This window comes from Hirsutella rhossiliensis (genome assembly GCF_020360975.1).
Source record: "Hirsutella rhossiliensis strain HR02 chromosome Unknown scaffold00003, whole genome shotgun sequence".
In the NCBI taxonomy this organism is placed as follows: Eukaryota; Fungi; Ascomycota; class Sordariomycetes; order Hypocreales; family Ophiocordycipitaceae; genus Hirsutella; species Hirsutella rhossiliensis.
Window position 1 is genome coordinate 3,441,455 of NW_025408669.1, and position 20,322 is coordinate 3,461,776.

Consider the following 20,322-nt stretch of genomic DNA (forward strand, 5'->3'; position numbering starts at 1 on the left):
CCGCAGGCGTCGAGGTGGCCTGAGTCTTTGCCTGCGCTGCACGAAATTTTCTCCCGCAATACGCTCCTGTACCTGCCTGCAGTACCTCCCACTGGACGCGAGGTGCTGAGGGGCGCTCTGGAGCCCATTCCGCGCCGCGCTCTCGCTCTGCCTCCCGTCTTGCTTTGCCTCTCCACTGCTGGCGCCCCATTCCATCCCTTCCGGGCCTTGAGGGCGAGCGAGCTAGAGCCCTTCGTGTCCAGCAGGCCACTGGCGCCCTTTGCCGACCTGAAGGCTACCGCTCGCCTGACCTTGCCCCCTTGGACGGCCCCCCGTACTGTTTCTGGCCGCAGTACATAGCACCCAGGTACGCCCGTTTTGCCTGCTGTTTTGCCATTATTAGCAGGTACCCTCCCCTCTGCCCTGTGGTTCCCTTTTTTTGGCTGCCGTCAGCGCCCGCTGCCCTTCCCCCCCAGCACCTACCCAGCACCTACCCACGGCGCTGCTCCCCCATCCCGCAACAGGGTGCTGCCGGCGCCTGGTACTGTCCCGGGCGGGCCCCTACAGCGCGCCCAGCTCTCCCGTTTTCCCACCGCCCACGCCCGCCCACCCACGCACACACGCACACACGCTCGCTCACACATTCACTCCTCCACCAACCCGCGACGCGACTCGACCATCACCACCCTCGCGTGCCGTGCCACGGCCCCATTTTCCTTGCATCCTTGCGCCCTTCAATGAGACGCCGGTTGCGTGCCTGCTGATTGCTGACGCCGTCGCGCACAGCCTGTCGGGCTCGACGCCATGAGCGCCTGGACAAACGACGCCGTCCCCAACCACAATGGCAACGGCTTCCCGCACTTGAACGACCCAAACGCCGCCGGTGCCATGATGGATCCGTCCGCCTTCATGTCCAACTCGGCCCAGTTCAACCCTGGCCAGTTTTCGAATCCACAGCAACAGCAGCAGATGGCCGCCATGCAAAATGGCCCCATGCGCCATGCCTCGCCGACCGCCTACCAGAACCAGAACCAGTCCCAGAGCCAGACCCCCAACCTCGTCTACCAGACTAATTCCGTTATTCCATCAAAACGTCCACGCCCGCGCGATGAGAGCATCACCGGCTCTCCGCGACAGAATCCCGGCATGCAGCCGCCGTCGCGCTCCGAAACGCCCCAACAACAAAACTACGCAGGCTTCCAGCCCGGCGGCTCCATCCCACCACAGCAGAACCCCGGCCAATTCCCGCACCTCCAGCCGAATGGCTCCGCCAACGCCAGCCCGTCGCCCATCATGAGCAACCAGATGCGACCGGGCAGCGTGCCCCAGCGAGTAGCCACGGCCTCGCCTCATCCCTTTTCGCCCGGCGCCCAGCAATTTGGCGGTGGGTCGCAGACGTCACCCGTGCCCTCGGAGCATGGCACGCCCCAACCGAACACGTACATGCAAAACATGCCCCCCGGGTACGGTGCCGGGTTTGCGCCGTCGCCCTCGAACCCTCGTCCCTCGCCCAATCCGAATGCGATGGCCGGCGGGCAGATGATGCCACAACAGATGGGCCAGATGCCGCCCCATATGTACCAACAAATGCAGCAGATGCAGCAGCAACAGCAACAGCATTCTCAGCCGGGTCAACCGCAGCAGCAGGGCCAACCTCAACAGCACCAGCAACGGCCGCCCAACATGACGGAACAGCAGAAGATGGCCGCCTACCAGATGAGGCTCCAGCAGCAGCTACAGGGAAACATGCAGATGCAGGCGCAAATGCAAGCCCAGGGCATGGGGCGTGGGGCGATGCAGAAGCAGCAGATGCCCGGCATGCCAAACGGCCAGATGCCTCCGGGCGGTATGCGGCCGCAGCCACGTCCGATGACCAACATTAACCCGGAACAGTTTATGAAGCACCTGACCGCGCTCATGAATGCCAAGGGGCTACCGCTAGATCCTAATCCGATTGTCGGCGACCGGCCGGTACACCTCGTCATGCTCTTCCAAGCCGTCCAATCCAAGGGGGGCTACAAGGCGGTCACGGCAGCAAACGGATGGGTTCACATAGCCCAGGCCTTGGGTCTTCCCGCGCAGGCTCCGACAGTCCCACCGACGTTGAAACAAGTATACGAGCGAAACCTGTCAAAGTTTGAGGAGGTCTGGATGGCGCAGCAGAAGCAAAGGATGATGCAGCAAAATGCAAGCATGGCAGGCCAAGGCACGCCGCAGAAGCAGCTGCAACCGGGACAGCAGATGAATCAGGGACAGATGCAACCCGGGCAGCCCCCCCAAGCGCAACAGCACACGCCCGCGAAACCCGACCAGCCTCCTATCAATGGATTCTCTGTGCCTCATCCCCAGCAACCGCAGCAGTCTGGCGCCGCTCCCGCTCATACCAGGAACAGCCTGTCTCGCGGGATGGATCCCTCTGCGGTCGGCGAGTTCTCGGTACAGTCCCCAGCGCATCACCGGTCTACGAGCTTGTCCATGACCCAGGGCGACGACCGGCAATCCGCCCCTCCCTCCGCCACCGGCCTCGAACAAGCGATGACACGAATGCCGCAAAAGTCCGATGAATATAATCCCTGCGCGCGCGAGCTTTCGACCTACGGCGGCATCGACCTTCACGCCGCAAATTTGTTGGGGGCCGAACTGGACAAGTGGAACCCATCCGCCCCGACAGTGCACGATCTCGGCAACATTGACATCCATGCCCTGACGCGAAGCCTTCAGAGCGGCATCCACGGAGAAGTTCGCCTTGCCCTGGACACCTTGGCCATGGTGGCGGCATCGCCAAGCCCGATGCATTTCATGCAGCTGCGGTATTGCGACGACTTGATCGACGCTCTCGTCGACTGCGCCGAGGAACAGGTCGACATGCTGGCCGAGCATACGGTCGAGGTGTCCGACGAGATTCTCCTCAATCCCTACGAAGACGTCGTACGAGCTTGTCGACTGGAGAGGTGGGCGATCAAGGACATGCCCGTCTTTGGCACCACCGAATACGACTTGGATCGTGCCGTGGACAGGCTGATATGCATCACGACCATTCTGCGAAACTTCTCCTTCCCGGGCGAGCAGAACGACAACCACAATTTCCTCTCGGACGAGTCCGTCATCAAAATGATCTCTGTCGTCATTCGGTACCTTGGGACGCGTACCATGCTGCTCCGCACGCATAATAACACGCTGGATTTCATGAAGGACATTGTGATTCTCTTGTCCAACATCGCGGGCTCTGTGGAGCTGCCCGGGCGAGAACAGGCGCTGTGCTTGCTGCAGTTTTTGCTGGCCTTTGCCCCGACGCCTGGCCCCACCGTGTGCGACGATACCCTCTTCTTTCCACCTTACGAACCGACCCTTCACCCATATACCCCTCACGCGGTCGATGCGCTCGCCAAGCTCCTCGCCCGAGACGAACCGAACCGGGGCTTCTACAAGTCGCTATTCGCCGCCGACGTCAACGGCTCGGCGGGCTACGACTTGCTGACTCGCACCTTTGCTTTGGTCGTCTCGCCCGTGCCGGAAAAGACCAAGGAGCAGAGCCGACCGGCGGCTCTGCCCTCACTCACCGAATCTCGAAAACCATTCCTGATGCAGGGACTCTTGGCCGCCGAGATCCTCGCATCCTTGGCACCAGGTTCCGAGTCTGGGTTGGCAAGGTCCTGGCTCGCATCTGGCCACAGCCTTGCCCAGAACTTGTACCGGCTTGTCCAGGAGTTGAGTGTCTTGTACGAGAAGCCGCAGCTGGCCCACCGGGCACCAAGCCGGATCGCTCCCAGGAGAGACCCCGAGCTTCTCTACATCGTCGTGGTCTCGGTCGCGCTGCTCAAGCGACTGATTGAGAAGGCAGGGGACCCGAACAGCCCAGTGTGCGCAGTTCCTGCGGATCTGCTGCCGCAGACACAACTGCTCATGCAAGCGTTGACGATGCAGTCTCCCGAATGGACAAAAGAAGGGATGCTCCTGCAGCTGACGTCCATCTTCAACAACTGCTAGACCTGCACAACCGCAGCTGGCGTCACTTGGGTTGCTGGCCTAGGCCACCTTTTCTTCTGGATATAACACTGGTGACCAAACTTGAAGCGTGCAGGCGGCGCCACCACTCGCCTCTTTGTTCTTACTAGTCCTTTTCTTCTGGGTCATGGCACATCGAATGTCGGCGTATAGCTAGATTTGCATGGGGAGTCCGACCCGGCTTGGAGAGTTGGACATGCTTAGGGACTGTTGTCCAAGGCGTACGTGTCGGTGTACATAGGTGTAGGGAGGCGAGATATACGGAGTACTGATACCACGGTCAATGGATGGCTCTAGTACTCAATTGTCCTAATGTACATTTGGTTGGCATTCGGGAAGTGCGGCTTGTGAGTAGACTCGTACCCACAGGCCGAGAAGCCCTCCGATGATACGTTTGGGTTGCATTCCCGTGGCTCGATGTTCAAAACCCCAACTTGAGCAAGTACGCTTTGACTTCCTCGAGAACGTGGCCCTAAGTTCCCCTGGTGAGCTGATCAGGGACGCACGAGTCAAAAATAAGGAGCTGGGCAGTTAAGCTTACCTTCATCTCTATGTGATTTGTTGTGGGATTGACCCTGACGTCCTTCTGATCGAGACTCAAAGCCCCGCCAAGTTCTTGGGCCAGTTTCTTCCGATCACCTTCGACCTTCTTGACGTGAGTCTCTCTTAGAGTCCCGCCAGACTTTGTTCGTCGGTACACGGGCAGCTGGGCGGAAGGTGTACGGCGAACAAGGTATGGCATCTGAGCGAGCTCCTCCTGGCTCTTTGAAGGTGGAGGGGTGGGAGTTCGAAGCTTCGGGCCTTTCTCTCTGGGGCTGGCGGGTTGGGGTACATGCGTGGAGAAGAGGGAGGCTTGGAGCTGGGGGAGGAGAGCGCGCGGGGAAAATAGCGGGATGGCGGTGGCAGCAGGAGATATTGCGACGCGCCCGTGGAACAGGGCTCGTGTGAGAAATCGGCTCATGGCGAGAACGAGGCGAGGCCGGGGTCGGGGAAACTGGAAAGAAGGCCTGCTAAGTTAGAGCCCGCCTGGGGCAATCGCCGCGAGTCGAGTTCGCAGTCGCAGGCGCGGATTAATGAAGAAAGGGACTCGAAGTCGAGAATTATCCGCGAAGGGGGAAAATCCAAGATAACGCCTTGGTTCGTCGAGGCCAATGCCGTTGGTCACGATGGATGCGGAAGCTTTCTCGAAGCAAGCTTGGATCACATGACTGACGTGGGCCCATTGGCGGCAAAACCACGGAGTATCGCCAAGCCCCCACACCACGTTGGATATTCGCGAAATTCACCTGAAAAAAAAGGCACCACTCCTCCCCCGACGACGGACGACGACGACGACGACGGCCGCAGTTGCGCATCTACAACCCCTGCGAACAGCGAAAACGTCCCCCAGCTCCTCCACTTTCCCTTCGCCGAACCGTATCAATTTCTCAGTCGGAAAGCTCAACATGGAGGACGTTCTCAAGGCGGTCTCGGCCGGCGGCTCGTCCATCATGCCGCTGTTGGCGCCGCATCTGAGCAGGCATTTGCTGTTCCCCCTGATCCAGTTCGAGGGCGACCAGGCCGAGGAGAAGGGCGACGACGAACTGGCCAAGCAGATCCTGTCGGGCAAAATCAAGCTGCTGGAGGACACCAACATGACCGACTACGTGGCGACGCTGTACTGCGACCTTCACGGCGTGGCGGACCCCCCGGCCGAGTACACCAAGAAGCGGCAAGAGGTGCTGTCGCAGCTGGAGAAGTACGAGCAGGCGACGGCCAAGATTGCCGATCTCTTGACGCAGGACGACGTCGTCAACGGCCTCAGGAGCGACAAGGTCGCCAACTTGGAGTTTCTCAAGAACCAGCACGGGGTTAGACGAGCCCCCCCCCTGCCAGCCCGGCGCTTCGGCATTAGTGAACTGACAAATGGCATTCGCACAGGTTACGATGGAGATGGTCAACGCGCTCTACGACTTTGGCCAGTTCCAGTTCCGCTGCGGCCAGTATGGCCCGGCCGCCGACATGCTGTACCAGTTCCGAGTCCTCTCGACCGACAACGATAAGGTCTCGGCGTCGACTTGGGGGAAGCTCGCATCCGAGATCCTGTCCACCAACTGGGAATCTGCCGTTGACGAACTGAAGAACGTCAGGGAGAACATCGATACCAAGCTTTTCAGCAACCCCCGCGCCCAGCTCGACCACCGCACCATGCTGGTGCACTGGTCCCTCTTCCCCCTCTTCAACTTTGACGGCGCCAGGGAACCCATTCTCGACATGTTCTTCTCCGCCGCCTTCATCAACACCATCCAGACGTCCTGCCCCTGGATCCTGCGGCACCTGATTGCCGCCGTCATCACCGGCCGCACGCGCGCCCGCAACAGCTCCATCCAGCAGAAGCAGCTCAAGGACATTGTGCGGTACGTCCGCCAGGAGGCCTATGAGTACTCGGACCCCGTCACCCAGTTCATCCACGCCCTGTACATTGCGCACGACTTTGACGCCGCGCGCGACGCCCTCCGCATGGCCGAGGAGGTCTGCCGCGCCGACTTCTTCCTCGCGTCGTCGGCCGACGCGTTTGTCGGCGCCGCCCGCCACCTCATCTGCGAGAGCTACTGCAAGATCTTCAGCCGGATGAACATCCGTGACCTGAGCGGCAAGCTGGGCCTCAACCCCGACGAGGGCGAGAAGTGGATCGTCAACCTGATCCGTGAGACGCGGCTCGACGCAAAGATTGACAGCAAGGACGGCACCGTCATCATGAACCACCCCCCCAACAACGTCTACCAGCAGGTGATTGAGAAGACAAAGGGCGGCTTCTTCAGGACTCAGGTCCTCAACGCCGCTGTGTCAAAATAAGAAGCTGGGCGAAAAGGAGAGAGGCAGTACCACGACCGGAGCTCCATCTGACGAGGGGCCACAAAAATGAGAACAAGCTGACCTGGTCGCCAAGAGGGACACGCGGGTGGGGGGATGAGGACGAGCTATCTGGGGAGCTCAACGACACCCAATCCCAGTCCCCCCTTTTTTTCCAAGGATAGAGAGACGAGGATGGCGACTTGTGCAAGTCCGTCAGAAAGCGATATTGGCGGCGGACAGCGTGGTTTTATGGACAAAGCGAAGTTCGCAACCACGCTGCCACTATCATGTGTTCGAGCTGAAATGTTTTGCTTTACAATTTTCGTCTTCCTCCTCCTTGCCCCCCCGGCTCTGGTGATGCGGTTTGCATTGCATGGCGTTTTACATGTTCGGACATGCGGGAGGAGAGGCACGGGGGGGCAGGGGGCGAAAAAGCGAAAGGGAGGGAGTCGGGGACATGCTTTTTTTGCTCCGCGCGTGGCTCGGTAGAGAGCCCCAGACGAACAAATACAATGTGACTCTATCTCGGAATCTCAATGCTCAGAGACTTGCGCACGGTCGCTCAAGAGCTTGCGCACTGCAGGTCATGACGGCTCTCATGGCGGACCTTGATGATACCTGGCAGACGAATTATACAAGGCTCCTGCCTAGCGGCGTCGGCGTCTTTCCCCTTGCCGGCCTGTCTCGATAAATGTAACGCCCCCCGTCTACATACGTCGTGTCCTCGTGAATCGTCGGGCACAGGCACTCCAGCCTCACTACGCCTTGCCCACAGGTCTCCCACTGAGCAAGCGCATCGCCATATGCCCCTTGCCCATCGCGCCTGCGTCGCCGCGCCGCCTGCCGCCCATCTAAGGCTCTGGCTCGCGGCCGTCGCGCGCTGCGAGCCACACCTGGCCCTGGAGACTCTCAATGGCCCCGTCGCGCATCCACCACACGTCCCCGCTCCGTACTCCCTCGTCGTGCGCCTCGGCTTTGACCGTGGCCTGGCTGTCGTCTGCGAGGGCAAGCTCGAGGAGACGTCGCTCGCGGACTGCGCCCCACTCGAAGAGCAAACGGGCGCCCTCCAACCGTTCCCGGTCGCCACCATCGAGGATGCCTCGCTCGAGCTCCAGGCGGGCGTCGAGAGCGGAGCCGGCGTCGGGCTCCCGCTCGGCGCTTTCCAGCAAATCGACCTTCTCGGCGTATGTGATACCGGAAAGGCCGTCGAGGCCGAAAACCCATTCGAGCGGGTTCTTCTCCTTACTATCCCTGCCGAGTGCTCGGAGAGTCGACGGAAAAGGTCCCTCGCGTGGCGGTCGTCGTCGGAGGTAGAGGCTAAGTGTCTCAGCAAACGCCGTCCTGAGGGCGTCGTTGGAGAGGTCGAGTTCAACATCCCAATACTGCGGCCCACAGCCAGTGGACAGACTGGCGATCTGGTCGAGCGGTGGCAGGAGACACGGTGTCGTTCTGTTCAGAGTAGATTCCGTGGACATGTCGGATTTCATCTTGATCTGCACAGAGACGGAGACTGGCTGGCCGGTGAGGACGTCCTTGGCGACTAAACAACGCTGTTCTGTGGCCAAGACCCAAAAGTAGCGGAACGCTTGCAGATGAGATCGGTTGTCCATGACGCTGGTGGGAAAGACAGGGTAGAATGCCACAAGTAGAGCTGCAGTGGCCATGTTGTTGGTCCCAAACGTCGTAGTACCGCAGCCCAGGAAAAGGGCGCCCACGGCCAGGTGGGCAGCCAAATGAGATCCGTAGGGCGTATCGGGGTCGTCTCGGCCGTGGAGGGCCCGCAGGCGGCGAAGAATGGGAATGTCGCCAGTACCGGCCATGACTATGGAGCACGAGATGGCAAGAATGTCCTGACACATCCTGGCGTTTGACCGCGCCAATTCTTCGTCGTACAAGGGGCCGGCATCCGGATCCGCCCTTGGCGACTGCGCGATGCTAGAAATGTGCATGAACTGATCCAGGTAGTGCAGGAGTATGTCCCTAACCCTTGTCGACGCACTCCCCGAGAACCGCAACGCAATGGCGAAACAGAGTCCCGTGACAATGCTGAAGAATGGAAGATCTGTCGACCGCAGCTTTGTGACACCCAACAGCCTGTGTCCGGCGCGATATGGTGCCGGGAGGTTGTCACGAATCCAGGCAAAAGAGGGTTCAACCTTGGACCAGAGTATGAGGTGCTTGGTGACGGTCCGGAGAAGTAGAATGTCAGGCCGGACATAGTCGAACTGGAGAACCGAGTCGGGGACGTCGATTTTCCGAGCCACGATCTGGTCCTCAGACTTCATGAATATAAGAGCAATGGCCATGACCGCACCTGCTGCGGCACGATCGAGGATGTGGACTATCTCAACGTTCTTCGTCGCGGTAGCGTGGGCAAGCAGCTTCTCTGTGAGCTGCATGTCGTGCAGGCCCTTGAGATCATTTCCTTTGCCAAGGTTGATGAACCCCAGGGCGAATCCAGCGGCGAGTCTGTAGCATTCACTACGAAGCGGCTCTTCCTCGTCCTCCTCGTCCACCTGCTCGATTTCCGAGAGCATGATTTCGCTCATGCGCCGATGCTGACTATTGCAGTATAGCAGCCCGATGCCCATGATGCCCGAGGTCTGCGTGAGCGGCGACAGGTTCAACTCGGCAGCGCCACGGGGCAGCATGCGTGTAGCATGAACGGAGAGAAGGCGGGTGATGAGCGAGTCCATGGTGCCCATGTATGAGGCAGCCAGTCCCAGAAGCAATCCCACCGAAGTCATGGTGTGTTTTGGCGTGAGGTATTTGAAGGCAACCCATTTTGCGACGCCCTTCAGGTGGCCGTTGAGACCAAGAGCAAGGAGGAAGCCGGCATGTCGATTGCTCAGCTCCTGTCCAGGCTTATTGTAAAGAATCCACGACGTGTCGATGCCCTTTGCTTGAGGCGAAATGGCCAAGCCGGCCGCAACTCCTTGATGGAAAAACCCCCAGCAAACCTTTTCCTCCGTGAACAAAGCTTTGTCGACGCCAACCGTAACGTTAGCCGGTTTGACCACGCAATTCAGGTTGAAGCCCCCGATGTGGAACTTTTGGGTAATAAGAGGGTATCGTAAACTGTAGTATAGCAACGCCCGGCCAGCCGGGATGGCCAACGTGCCGGTAGCAATTCGCGAGACAAGCTCCTTTTGCTTCTCTAGATATTCGCTTTCCGGCCAGCTCGGGTTGGGTTCCAAACGGACAAGTCTCGCTTTGTGAGTCGACAAGAGATCTTGCGCCTCGTTGAGACGGCGATCATCTTTGAACAAGGCTCTTATGACAGCCTGGCGCTCTGTGCCTTCCCCTTCGTCATAGCCAATATTGTTCGTCTCTTCAACGCTTTGGCAGAGAAGTCGGAAGTCCCATGTTGCAGTATGGGTGGGAGCCTGTGTTTTGCACCTTTAGTCTCTTTCAGCAACATACGACCGGCATTGCTTACCAGGATGCTGGACGCGGGAATTCGAGGTCGTTTCTTAGGAACCAGAATGAGACTGATGTCGCTTCGCTTCACCAAGTCCAACAAGTCGTTTGTCCACTCGGATGGCGGATGGGGTTGGCACAGAGAGATCGCATCCTGCAAGGGCGCCGAGATGGCTTCTGGTAGCGTCTCGAGAACGTGTCTGTTGAACCCACAATCTCTCATCGCCTCTACCATCTGCACCGCAGTTGTCCTTTGTCTCACAAGCTTGAAGAAGCGCTTGAACATGAGAGTTCGGGGAGTGATTGTATCCCAGCGCTGGTCCTCCAACTTGCTGGCCTCGGGTTGTCGTGAGCTGGCGTAGTAGATGTCCGCCGGCGTGAGACACGGCTGTCCACGAAGGCCGATGAACCGAGATTGGATCCATTCGAAAACATCGGGCCTCACTGGCGGCTGAGGAATCGGTGACTTCAGGTTAAGCTCTGACAGACTGTGAGACATTTACCGCAAACAATGTTGAGAGCATCTGCTTACCCGTGTCATGGCGAGGATCAACGTCTTCCTGGATGCCCAGCTCATATATCGAGGAGAAGTCATGCCACTTCAGCCACCTGGCTATCTGACATAGCAAAACTCTCAGATCGACCCTCCCAAGGGCCACGTATTCAGGTGTTGTTATGTCGAGCTTCTGTTCCTCGAGGAGCAGGTGCAAAGCCATGAAAATATCAACGGCCACTTTGCGACGGCTATCAGAGTCTCTGCCAAGGGACATGGGCATGTACCCCGACAGCCCCATGGCCGTTTCACCCAAGGACGAAGACAAGAATTCTCTTGCAAGATTAATGTGCCTGGATAGAAACCTGGGAGTAAAGGTTTGGCCACTCGTCGAAAATGGAGCATCGTCTGCTTCCTCATCAAGAGCCCATTGCCATCCCCTGTTCATCATCCAGACAGGGCAGCCCAGAGCGTTTGCGGTTTCTCCCATTTCCATCGCCTTCCAATTCTCAGATTCTCGAATTGAGCCAAAGGAACCGGATGCCGGCCTTTTCTTACGAACCGGGAGGCGTGCCGTCTGGAACGCCCTGGATTCGGGTCGACCCAGATTCAGAAACGAGGCGAGAAGAATAGTCGCAAAGGCAGACCACTCAACGCTGGCAACCGACTCTCCTTTGTCCTGCAGCCACTGCATGACATGCAGCCATCCGGCATGAACGCGCCCTGCCCCATTGTTCGGTAGAACGCTCTTGCAAATGTCCAAAGCCCGACGCACCTGAGGACACGAGGGCTGCAGTTGAATCCTCAGCTGGTGAAGACGCCCCTCTGTATCCAGGACATCGACGACACCGCGCTGCCGGGGATAACGGATGCCCACAACGCTGCCGTTGCTGACATCTATAACTTCTGATTTCCTTTGCTTGACGTCTCGGTCCCGCGCTCTACCGTGAAACTGTAAGCTCCTCGTGTCGTCGACGAACAAGAGAGACAAGGAAATCTTGGTCAGTTCGATCCACGGTGCCTGCGTGCTCAGCTCGTGGCGCCCGTCCATGGATTCGGAGAGAACCAGAATGACGGACAGATTGTCATCGACCAGTTTCGACGAGTCAACCACATTATGCACCTTCCACTGCTCCCGTGGCACCAAGGAAGCTGTGACGTGCCCAAACTTCTCTTGCAATGTGACGTGAATGGTCATGAGATGGAGACGCCTCTCGAGAGAATCTTGGATCCCAACGAGAAGCTGCGTACGTTGCTGCTCGTCGGCGGCGTACGGTGGCGCAGTGAGAATGAAGACTTTGGCCTGGCTCCGAGCGGGCTGCGCTGACGTGGAGTAGCGGACATTTGAGTTGTCCGAGGAGATTGTATGGATTCTGGTGAACCGGATCTCATGCTGCAACCCGTCAAAGTCGTGATCGTCGAGGCCCATGTTGTGAAGACCCTCGTCCAGAGTAACATCGACAGGCGCCTCCAGCAAGCTGCCGAGGCTGGGATGGATAGGATGGAAGCTGGAGCTCGAGCGCCCATGGTCATGACGTTTGGATGTTCCGCTATTGGACACCAGTGGTTGCTCGGTAAAGACTGCCCGCTCGTGAGACGCCGAAAGGTCCGCCCGAGCCAGCATTGAGCTTAACCGGCGAGAACTTCTTCGCGGGACTGCAGAACCGTCATTGTCCTGCTGCTCTAGGGACGAAACAAGGTCCAACGGCTTTTCAAACTTGTCGCTCCTGCGTAGACGCTTTCCTGGCAGGGGAGCCCCGAGACTTTCGCGAAAGTTTTGCTGTACGGGCGTGGATGCGCCGCTGGCGAAGCCGGGCTGCATGGAGCTTCGGCGCCGCGTGGCCCTGTTTTTGGTCTTGGTGTGCTGGCTTACGAAGGGGTCTTCGTGGCTCAAGTACGTGAGTCGCCACACGGTATACGAGCTATTTTCGCGATTCACAGTGACACCCAGGATGAGGGGGTCTTTCATATGCTGGGCAGCCGCGACAGGCAGCCGTATCCGCTCTACGTGGAGCAACTCCTCGGCGGGGTCGAGGAAGGGCGGTTTCCTCGACGTGGCCTTCCGCGCTGCTCGGTGGCTGTGAGGGTCCAAGTCGGTGACGATGAGGCCGATGTCTGCTAAAGGGTCTGTCAAGGAGACGAGGCGTGGCCAGTGAGATTCGGCCTGCTCCATGGGCGCATCCCACATGTTTTCAAGGGTAGATCTGAGGCTCAGATGGAGGGCCTTTGGATTCCCCAAGCCCTCGGTCGAGAAGGCGGTTTGCTGGGAGCAGTTGAAAGCGGTGAGCTGCGATGAGACAAAGGAGTTTGGCGGAACGCGAGGAAACTTGAGCGAGACGGGGGCCACATTTTCTGTCTTTGCTCTTCGCTGGATGATGACGCCCACAGGACCGGCGCAGGCGGACTCGACCTCGAAGGGCATGTGGACGACATGGCTTGTGCCGGAGAGGAAGTAGATGTGGGCCTGGGTCTTGAGGAAGACGACGAGAGCCTTCTGCAGCGCTGGAGAGCCAGGGACGGGGTTCTTGAAGGTGGTGCGATCGGCCTTTGCATCTTCAGACTTGGGGAAATAGGCGAGCAATGCGTGGATAACGGGCTCTTTTTCGAGGTCGAACTTGAAGGCCTTGCGGAAGATTCTGCCTCGGCACCAAATGACGCAGTTGCGCGTCGTCAGCAGCTCGTCTTCGACGCGGTCCTGGCCACCGTCGTCCGTTGTGATGTCCCAGGCGTAGGAGGAAGTTGGAGCGCCGGCGTCGATGAGCTGTTCGTCGATTGCGTAGCGAAGCCCGGAGGGCTGATGCAGCCCAAGGGACTTGACCGACGCCATGGCTGAAGATGCAGGAGCTCCATAGGCTGCACGGGGGGTGAATTGAGGAGCGGCTCTCTATGCGATTGAGGCTCGCGTCGCGACGAGGGCACGCTGCAGCACCGTGTGTCGAGACGGCATGCCTTTCGCGGTCGCCGAGCTGCTGCCGCCGAGAGGGCGTGAAAGGAGGTGCAAAGAAAGGTCGGTCGTTGGAGGTGAAGTCGAGCGCGAGAGTCTCGATTGGAAGGTACGGCATGGGAATTATTCAAATCGCCGTAGTGGGGCGCTGCTGCTTCTGGAATGGCCGTGGACCGTGACGTAGGTACCTCTTTGTTGTTACTGTAGCTCTCGGCTTCAGTCCCACTCCTGTCATCACCACTCGTCGTCGCCCAAACACGTCCTCCAAGGGCCAACAGCACTCGAACCCCCCCCTTCTCAACTCCATGCGCACCCGCCAAGTCGCGCTCTTCTCCCACTCGAATCGCGCCTTTCTCGTCTCCCGAGTCGCGTCACGGCCGCTCCCATTATGAACCCCAACAAGCTGCCGCAATGACACCACAGCCGCCCCAACCGAGGCACAACCCAGACGGCAACGGCGCACCCCCTCGATCCAGCACCGATCCGCAGCACAAAGGGACAAGGTCTGTCTCTCCGTCACAGCAGGCAGCTGCGGATCGCCCCCCTCTCCGACACAAACGGCCGGACGCAGGTCGCCACGAAAGCGGCAGGGGTGCAGACGAGGACGACGGCAAGCAAGAGAACGATGACGGCGAGGATGACGACGGGGACTCCGGCGAGGACGACGACGACGAAGACGATGATGAGGAAGAGGAACCACAGCTCAAGTATGCGCGGTTGACCCAGCACTTGAGCCCCGTGTACCGCAACGGAGATGCGACGAGCGCCTTCATCGTCGCTGGCGACAAGATGGTGCGCTCCAGACTCCCTCTTCTCGTGGCATGCAACATGGATTGACTAGGCTTTAGATTATTGGGACTCACAATGGCAACATCGTAAGTCTACCGAGACTCCTTCTCAGAAGCCCGAGCTAAACAAAGGCGGTGCAGCATGTCGTCCAGCTACCAACCTTCCAATCGCTGCGTGTCTACCACGCCCACGCGGCCTCCGTCACGAGCATCTCGATATCCCCGTTTCCGCCGCCGTTACCCAACGACAAGATCGATGCTTCCTTGCGCCCTGGCACTACCCAGCCGCGACCTGCATCTAGACAATCAGGCGTTGCTTCACCGGCTGCAACGTCGAGGAGGATTAAGGACCCCGCGCCGCTGCCAAGACTTGCCTCCAACGAAATATACATATCGACTTCCTCAATGGATGGCAACGTTTGCATCCAATCACTCATGGACGTAAAGGATGTTCAGCTGCGAAACTTTGCCCGTCCGGTGCAAGCCGTTTCCCTCTCACCGGAATACAAGCTCGACCGGACCTACCTGTCAGGCGGCCTGGCAGGTCAGCTTATCTTGACTGTAGGCGGCAGTTCTGGGCGAAGCACGTCAACTACAACAGGGACGGCGGCAGCAGCCGCTTCTGGCTGGCTGGGCAGCATGGGCTTGAGCCACAACACCGGCAAAGATACCATTCTCCATTCGGGGGAAGGCACCATTAGCTCCATCAAGTGGTCTCTCTCCGGTAAATACGTCGTCTGGCTCAACGAGTATGGCATCAAGGTCATGCGCTCAAAGCTACATCTCGAGAGTGCGGACTCGGATCACGCCTGGAAGCGCATTGCTCACATCGACAGGCCCCAGACAGACGAGTGGGAAACCATGGCGGGTGTCTGGAAGGGCCGGGCTGAGTGGATCGACGAGAAAGCCATCGAGAGTGGCGAGATGGGTCAAGGGGTCCATGCCGATTCTTCTTCCGCTACTGCCACTTCCGTCAGGCTGCGGGAGCAGAGTGTCCTGAGTAAAAGAGCAGTGGAACGGCTCCTCGTCGGCTGGGGGGGGACCATTTGGATCATCCACGTCCATGAAGGGGGCCCAGGGTCGCACAAGAACGCTGGCGAAAAGGCCATTGGGCGAGCAGAGATTGCCAAAATGTGAGTGCAACCAAGTAAATCATCAAAGAAGAGCTGAGCTGACCAGTCGTAGTCTTCGAATGGACTGCATTATTTCCGGCATTTCCTTATATACCCAAAACTTGTTACTTGTCCTCGCATTCTGTTCACCGCATGACGAAGATGAAAACGACGAGGCGGACAAATCTGCCAAGGGCGGCAAACGCAGCTTGTCAAAAGGCTCTGAGGACAGCGAGCCGTCTAGAGTGTTGCGTCGTCGGCCGAGCCATCAGCCGCCCGAGCTCAGACTCATCGATCTCAACTCGCAAGCCGAAGTCGACAAGGACGGTCTGAGCGTTAGCCGATTCGAGAGGCTGACTTCTGCCGACTACCACCTGGGGGTCTTGCCGGCTCACACAGCCGCGTCCACCGTGGCGTCGAAAGGAACCCTCGAGGCACTCGCTGGCCTGGGCACCGATATGTGGAACGCTGCGATCAACCCCAAGTCTCTCTTCAGTTCCGGGGCGAGCATCAGGAGCAGAGATAGTGGCGACGATGCGGGAGGTGGCTCCAGAGCTGCAAGCACTGCAGGGACTGTTCGTTCGATCAAGGGCGCGAAGCCGACGGTGCACCCCAGCTTGGTGAAGCCGGGGGCGAAAATCTTTATTCATAGCCCATACGACTGCATTCTGGGCACCAAGAGGGATCTGGCTGATCATTTATCCTGGTTATTGGAGCACCAACAATATGCGCGAGCGTGGGAACTATTGGACGAGAACCCCGATATTGTGTCTGCGGTGCCAGAAAGACTGGCCGACATTGTCTCGACGCCATCAAAGCACCACCCAGGCACCGACGACTTTTACGACGATGAGTCCGTCTCAGACCCAGCGCAGAGGAGTAATTATTCTTCAGCCGAGAAGGAGAAGAGACGGATCGGCGAGTTGTGGATTCAGGAGCTCGTCGAGGAGGGCAGCTGGGAAACGGCGGGTCAGGTGTGCGGCAAAGTGCTCACAACTCCTGATCGATGGGAGAAATGGGTTTGGACGTTTGCGGGCGCAAAGAAGTTTGGCGAAATCACAAACCACATCCCTTCGACGCCGATGCACCCGCCGCTGCCCTCCACTATATACGAAGTTGTCCTTGGCCATTACCTTCAAACAGACAAACCACGATTCAAAGAGCTTTTAGAGCTCTGGTCGACCGATCTCTTCGATGTCAGCATTGTCAGCACGGCTTTGGAGAATCAACTCAAGTTCCGCGACGTTCGCGAGGACAGCGTCGACAATGGTGAAAAGGGCCGGAACTGGCGCATCGTCATGGAGAGCCTGGCTCGGTTATACGAGGCGGGCGGAAGGAACCGAGAGGCCCTGAAATGCTGCATCAAGCTCCACGATGCTGACTCGGCGTTCCGTCTCATCCGGGATGGCCACCTTGCGGAGGCGGTGGCAGACGACATTCCCAGTTTTATCGCATTGAGGGTGGATCCTGAGCGCCAGATGAGCGAACAGGAACTCGGGGAGGCGACATCTGAAGCAATTACTCTCCTTGTCGACGAAGCGCAGCACGGCCTTGTGCGCCCGGAAGTGGTTGTGGAGCAGCTGCAAGGACAGCAACTTTATCCTTATTTGTACTTTTATCTCAAGGGCTTATGGCGGGGAGAAGGCATCAAAGAACACATGGGCGAGAACATGGACCGGCTGGTCATGGACAGCCAGTCCTTGGTGGACGACTTTGCTGACCTGGCGGTGCATCTCTTCTCCATGTACGACAGGCCGATGCTGATGGAGTTCCTCAAGTCGTCGACCTCGTACACCTTCGAAAAGGTAAGATGGAGCCTGAACCTTGCTCGCAGCCTCTCGCCGTACTGACCGTCTCGCCTCAGGCTGTACAAGAGTGCGAATCCTTTGAATACCACGACGAGCTGGTGTATCTCTACTCCAAGACGGGTCAGATGAAGCGCGCACTCTACCTCATCATCGACCGCCTGAAAAACGTGGAAAAGGCGATTGAATTTGCAAAGGAACAAGACGACCCAGACCTATGGGAAGACTTGCTCAACTACAGCATGGACAAACCAACCTTTATTCGCGCGCTGCTTGAACAAGTCGGGACAGCCATCAACCCCATCACTCTAGTGCGGCGAATACCAGAAAAGCTGAAAATCCAGGGTCTCAGGGAGGGGCTCACACACATGATGAAGGAGCACGAACTCCAGCACAGCATCAGCTCTGGCGCGGTACGCGTCCTTCGTAGCGAGCTAGCCACGGCCCAGAATGAGCTTCGCGCAGGGCAGCGCAGGGGCATCAAGTTCGAGGTCGTGCCACCGTCCACGGGGCAAGCAAGAGCCAAGTCCAACAAGGCCACGAATGGTGTCGAGGCGGCAGCCTCCAGAGACGACGGGGCAGACGAGAAGACGGAACACGAGAGGCTTGCTCCGCTGCCTGGACGTTGCGCGAGCTGCTCTATGCTCTTTACCGAGTTTGAGATGGAAACGCTCGTGGGTTTCGCTTGCGGTCACGTCTTCCACCTCAGCCATTTACTGGAGATGCTTCACAAAGGGAAGGAGGCGGATGTCGACCTTGGAGGGGAGAATGGCGAAGGCGGTAGATATTCGATCGGCATGAAGGTCATGAGGGCCCGGTTGCTGAGGGACAGGGTGAGGGGGGGTTGTCCAATTTGCGCAGCGAGGGCAACGTAGATGGACGAGCAGACTTGCCAGCAACGTGCTGCGCAAATGGCGATGGAGTCACTGTATACCCTCTGTAGGCTTCCCAGAGCCATTCATAATTTCTTCTCGTGAGGTGCAAGGCCGTTTGCACACGGGCTGCCTGGCTCGTGAGATTTGTTCGCATGGGCATGTTTGGGCCACTGCCTCGGTGGTCTGCAACGGCAGAGACTGAGTTGATGTAGAGAAATGACTTTTTTCTTCTTTTTTACTATGCGTCGTCAAATCAACGAGCGCCATCTAGGTACAAAGAGCGGTATTATCGCGCCATTTTCGGCGGCGTTTGATGCAAGAGGGCTGATGCAAACCATGTACGTTTTCCCAACCGCCAAACGACTCGCAAAACGTGCAGGGGAATCAATGAAGGAAATTTTCGTCACGCCGTCAATCCGTCGCTCACTGGTGGGTCCCTCGTCGAGGGACTTCGCACCAGACAGGCCCAAGTCCTTTAGCCCCCTTTAGAAGAGGAGGGCAACGGCCATGGCTCCAGCACCGATGGCGACACCACGCACGACGCTGACGGTGTTGCTAGCACCGGTCGAGACGGGCACGGCCGAGGCGGTGCTGCCGGTAGGCTGGTAGTCCTCGGTCTGAGTCGGGGTGATATCGGCGTTCTCGCTGGTGCTGGTCGAGGCGACCGATGAGTTGCCCTTGGTCAGGGTGGTGGCCCTGGTCACGGTGCTGGTGGCTTTGACGACGCTGGTGGGCGTCGGCTCGGCGGGAGAGATGGCAGCGTCAACCTTGCCGCTGGAAGAGCCCGGGGCAGAAGACGGGTAGCCGGCCGGGGAGTGAGGCGAAGAGTGGGCACCCTCGGTCGACATGGAAGTCTGGCAGACGGTGGAGTGCACAATGGTGCACATGTTGACAGAGTAGACGAGCGATCCTGAAGAGAAGCGTTAGCCACGGCTCATTCCTATGCCGAGTTCAACGAGGGGTAAAGACTTACCAGCGGAGGTGACGTATCCAAGCTCCTGAGGAGCCGCAGTCTCGGTGGATGCTCCGTTGGCTGGGGGAGAAGCAAGTCAGTATAACCGAAGCTGGTTTTCATCGCTTGTTGGGGGCAACTCACTGTACGGGGACACGCCCACAGCGCCGGAGATGAAGGTTCCGACAAAGAGCAGAACGTTGGCGAAGACGGCCATGTTGCAAGCAGGCATCTTTGCTGATCTAGACGAGATGTTCTGTCGTGGTGTTTGCTGGTTTTGACGAAAGTCGGTTGAGGTAAGACGACGGCCTGCAGATTTTATTTTCTTTGTCAGAGCGGGAACAGAGCGAGGTAAGACACTGAAAGAAAAGGGTCTGGATGATTTCAACGATGATTCTGAGGTTCTTCCCGAGCTCTTAAGAAGGCCCGGCTTGATCGCCAGGGAGAAGGCGTCAAGGGGTGTTGGTGGGGGAGGGATGGGGTTGGAACGCGATGGAGCAGAAATGTGCGATATTTCGTTCCTGCTAAGGCGAAACAAGAGGATGCACGCTACCAAAGAAACAATAGCGGAAGAACATACCTTGGAAGCTTTAGTAGAGCGGTGGCGAACAAGCGTGCTTAGGTGGTATGGTGGAGGTGATCCGTGGTGAAGGGCGGAGAGAAGAGGAAGAGGAGAAGAAAAGATTCTGCACACGGGGACAGAGAAGATAAATAAAAGAGGCACAACACGCGGCATGTTTTTTGCCTGATAAAACAGGTATCCGGATGATAACGGGCTTGTTTGCGCGCAGTGAATCATACGGGCAGAGGGTTGCCAGGGCGATTTGACAGCTGGCCAGCTGGACGGACGGAGCACAATTTCCAGGTCCCCGAATATCGAAAAGAGCCATGGCACCGACAACTGTTCCTGACGCAAGTGCCTTTTCCTTCTTGAGTTGTGCGGTTGGCAAAGCGAGTTGCTGTAATCCTCGCTCGTGAGAACGAGAGAGTATACGGGATTGCAACGGCTTGACTCAGGTGGCCTCCCTTTCGGACCTGAGAGCTATTAGTTAGTCGCAGCTATTTAGAGATATTCCAAGTGCGTAATTAATGGCTATTACATGCCCGCGCGCGC

At 58.2% G+C, this 20,322-nt stretch overlaps 6 protein-coding genes across 6 annotated transcripts; 3 read left to right on the top strand and 3 right to left on the bottom strand.

Moving 5' to 3' along the window:
• Window positions 1–783: 783 nt before the first annotated feature.
• On the top strand, window positions 784–3,966 carry HRG_03448 (ARID/BRIGHT DNA binding domain-containing protein; the record flags this gene model as incomplete). Its single annotated transcript, XM_044861919.1, has 1 exon — window positions 784–3,966. One exon carries the CDS (start codon window positions 784–786, stop codon window positions 3,964–3,966), a length of 3,183 nt encoding a protein of 1,060 aa, XP_044722945.1.
• Window positions 3,967–4,405: 439 nt separating this feature from the next.
• HRG_03449 (mitochondrial large subunit ribosomal protein) lies at window positions 4,406–4,945 on the bottom strand (the record flags this gene model as incomplete). The annotated part of the gene is made up of 2 exons (XM_044861920.1): window positions 4,406–4,456; window positions 4,526–4,945. 2 exons carry the CDS (start codon window positions 4,943–4,945, stop codon window positions 4,406–4,408), a joined length of 471 nt encoding a protein of 156 aa, XP_044722946.1.
• Window positions 4,946–5,429: 484 nt separating this feature from the next.
• HRG_03450 (PCI domain-containing protein) lies at window positions 5,430–6,819 on the top strand (the record flags this gene model as incomplete). Its single annotated transcript, XM_044861921.1, has 2 exons — window positions 5,430–5,834; window positions 5,905–6,819. 2 exons carry the CDS (start codon window positions 5,430–5,432, stop codon window positions 6,817–6,819), a joined length of 1,320 nt encoding a protein of 439 aa, XP_044722947.1.
• Window positions 6,820–7,670: 851 nt separating this feature from the next.
• On the bottom strand, window positions 7,671–13,559 carry HRG_03451 (anaphase-promoting complex subunit 1 domain-containing protein; the record flags this gene model as incomplete). The annotated part of the gene is made up of 4 exons (XM_044861922.1): window positions 7,671–10,205; window positions 10,259–10,719; window positions 10,772–10,972; window positions 11,291–13,559. 4 exons carry the CDS (start codon window positions 13,557–13,559, stop codon window positions 7,671–7,673), a joined length of 5,466 nt encoding a protein of 1,821 aa, XP_044722948.1.
• Window positions 13,560–14,087: 528 nt separating this feature from the next.
• HRG_03452 (clathrin and VPS domain-containing protein) lies at window positions 14,088–18,256 on the top strand (the record flags this gene model as incomplete). The annotated part of the gene is made up of 8 exons (XM_044861923.1): window positions 14,088–14,179; window positions 14,267–14,468; window positions 14,525–14,551; window positions 14,606–15,008; window positions 15,066–15,597; window positions 15,650–17,185; window positions 17,270–17,381; window positions 17,441–18,256. The coding sequence occupies 8 exons, from the start codon at window positions 14,088–14,090 to the stop codon at window positions 18,254–18,256; spliced, it is 3,720 nt and encodes a 1,239-aa protein (XP_044722949.1).
• A 485-nt stretch (window positions 18,257–18,741) lies between these two features.
• Window positions 18,742–19,440, bottom strand: HRG_03453 (uncharacterized protein; the record flags this gene model as incomplete). The annotated part of the gene is made up of 3 exons (XM_044861924.1): window positions 18,742–19,166; window positions 19,230–19,289; window positions 19,353–19,440. The coding sequence occupies 3 exons, from the start codon at window positions 19,438–19,440 to the stop codon at window positions 18,742–18,744; spliced, it is 573 nt and encodes a 190-aa protein (XP_044722950.1).
• Between the last annotated feature and the right edge of the window lie 882 nt (window positions 19,441–20,322).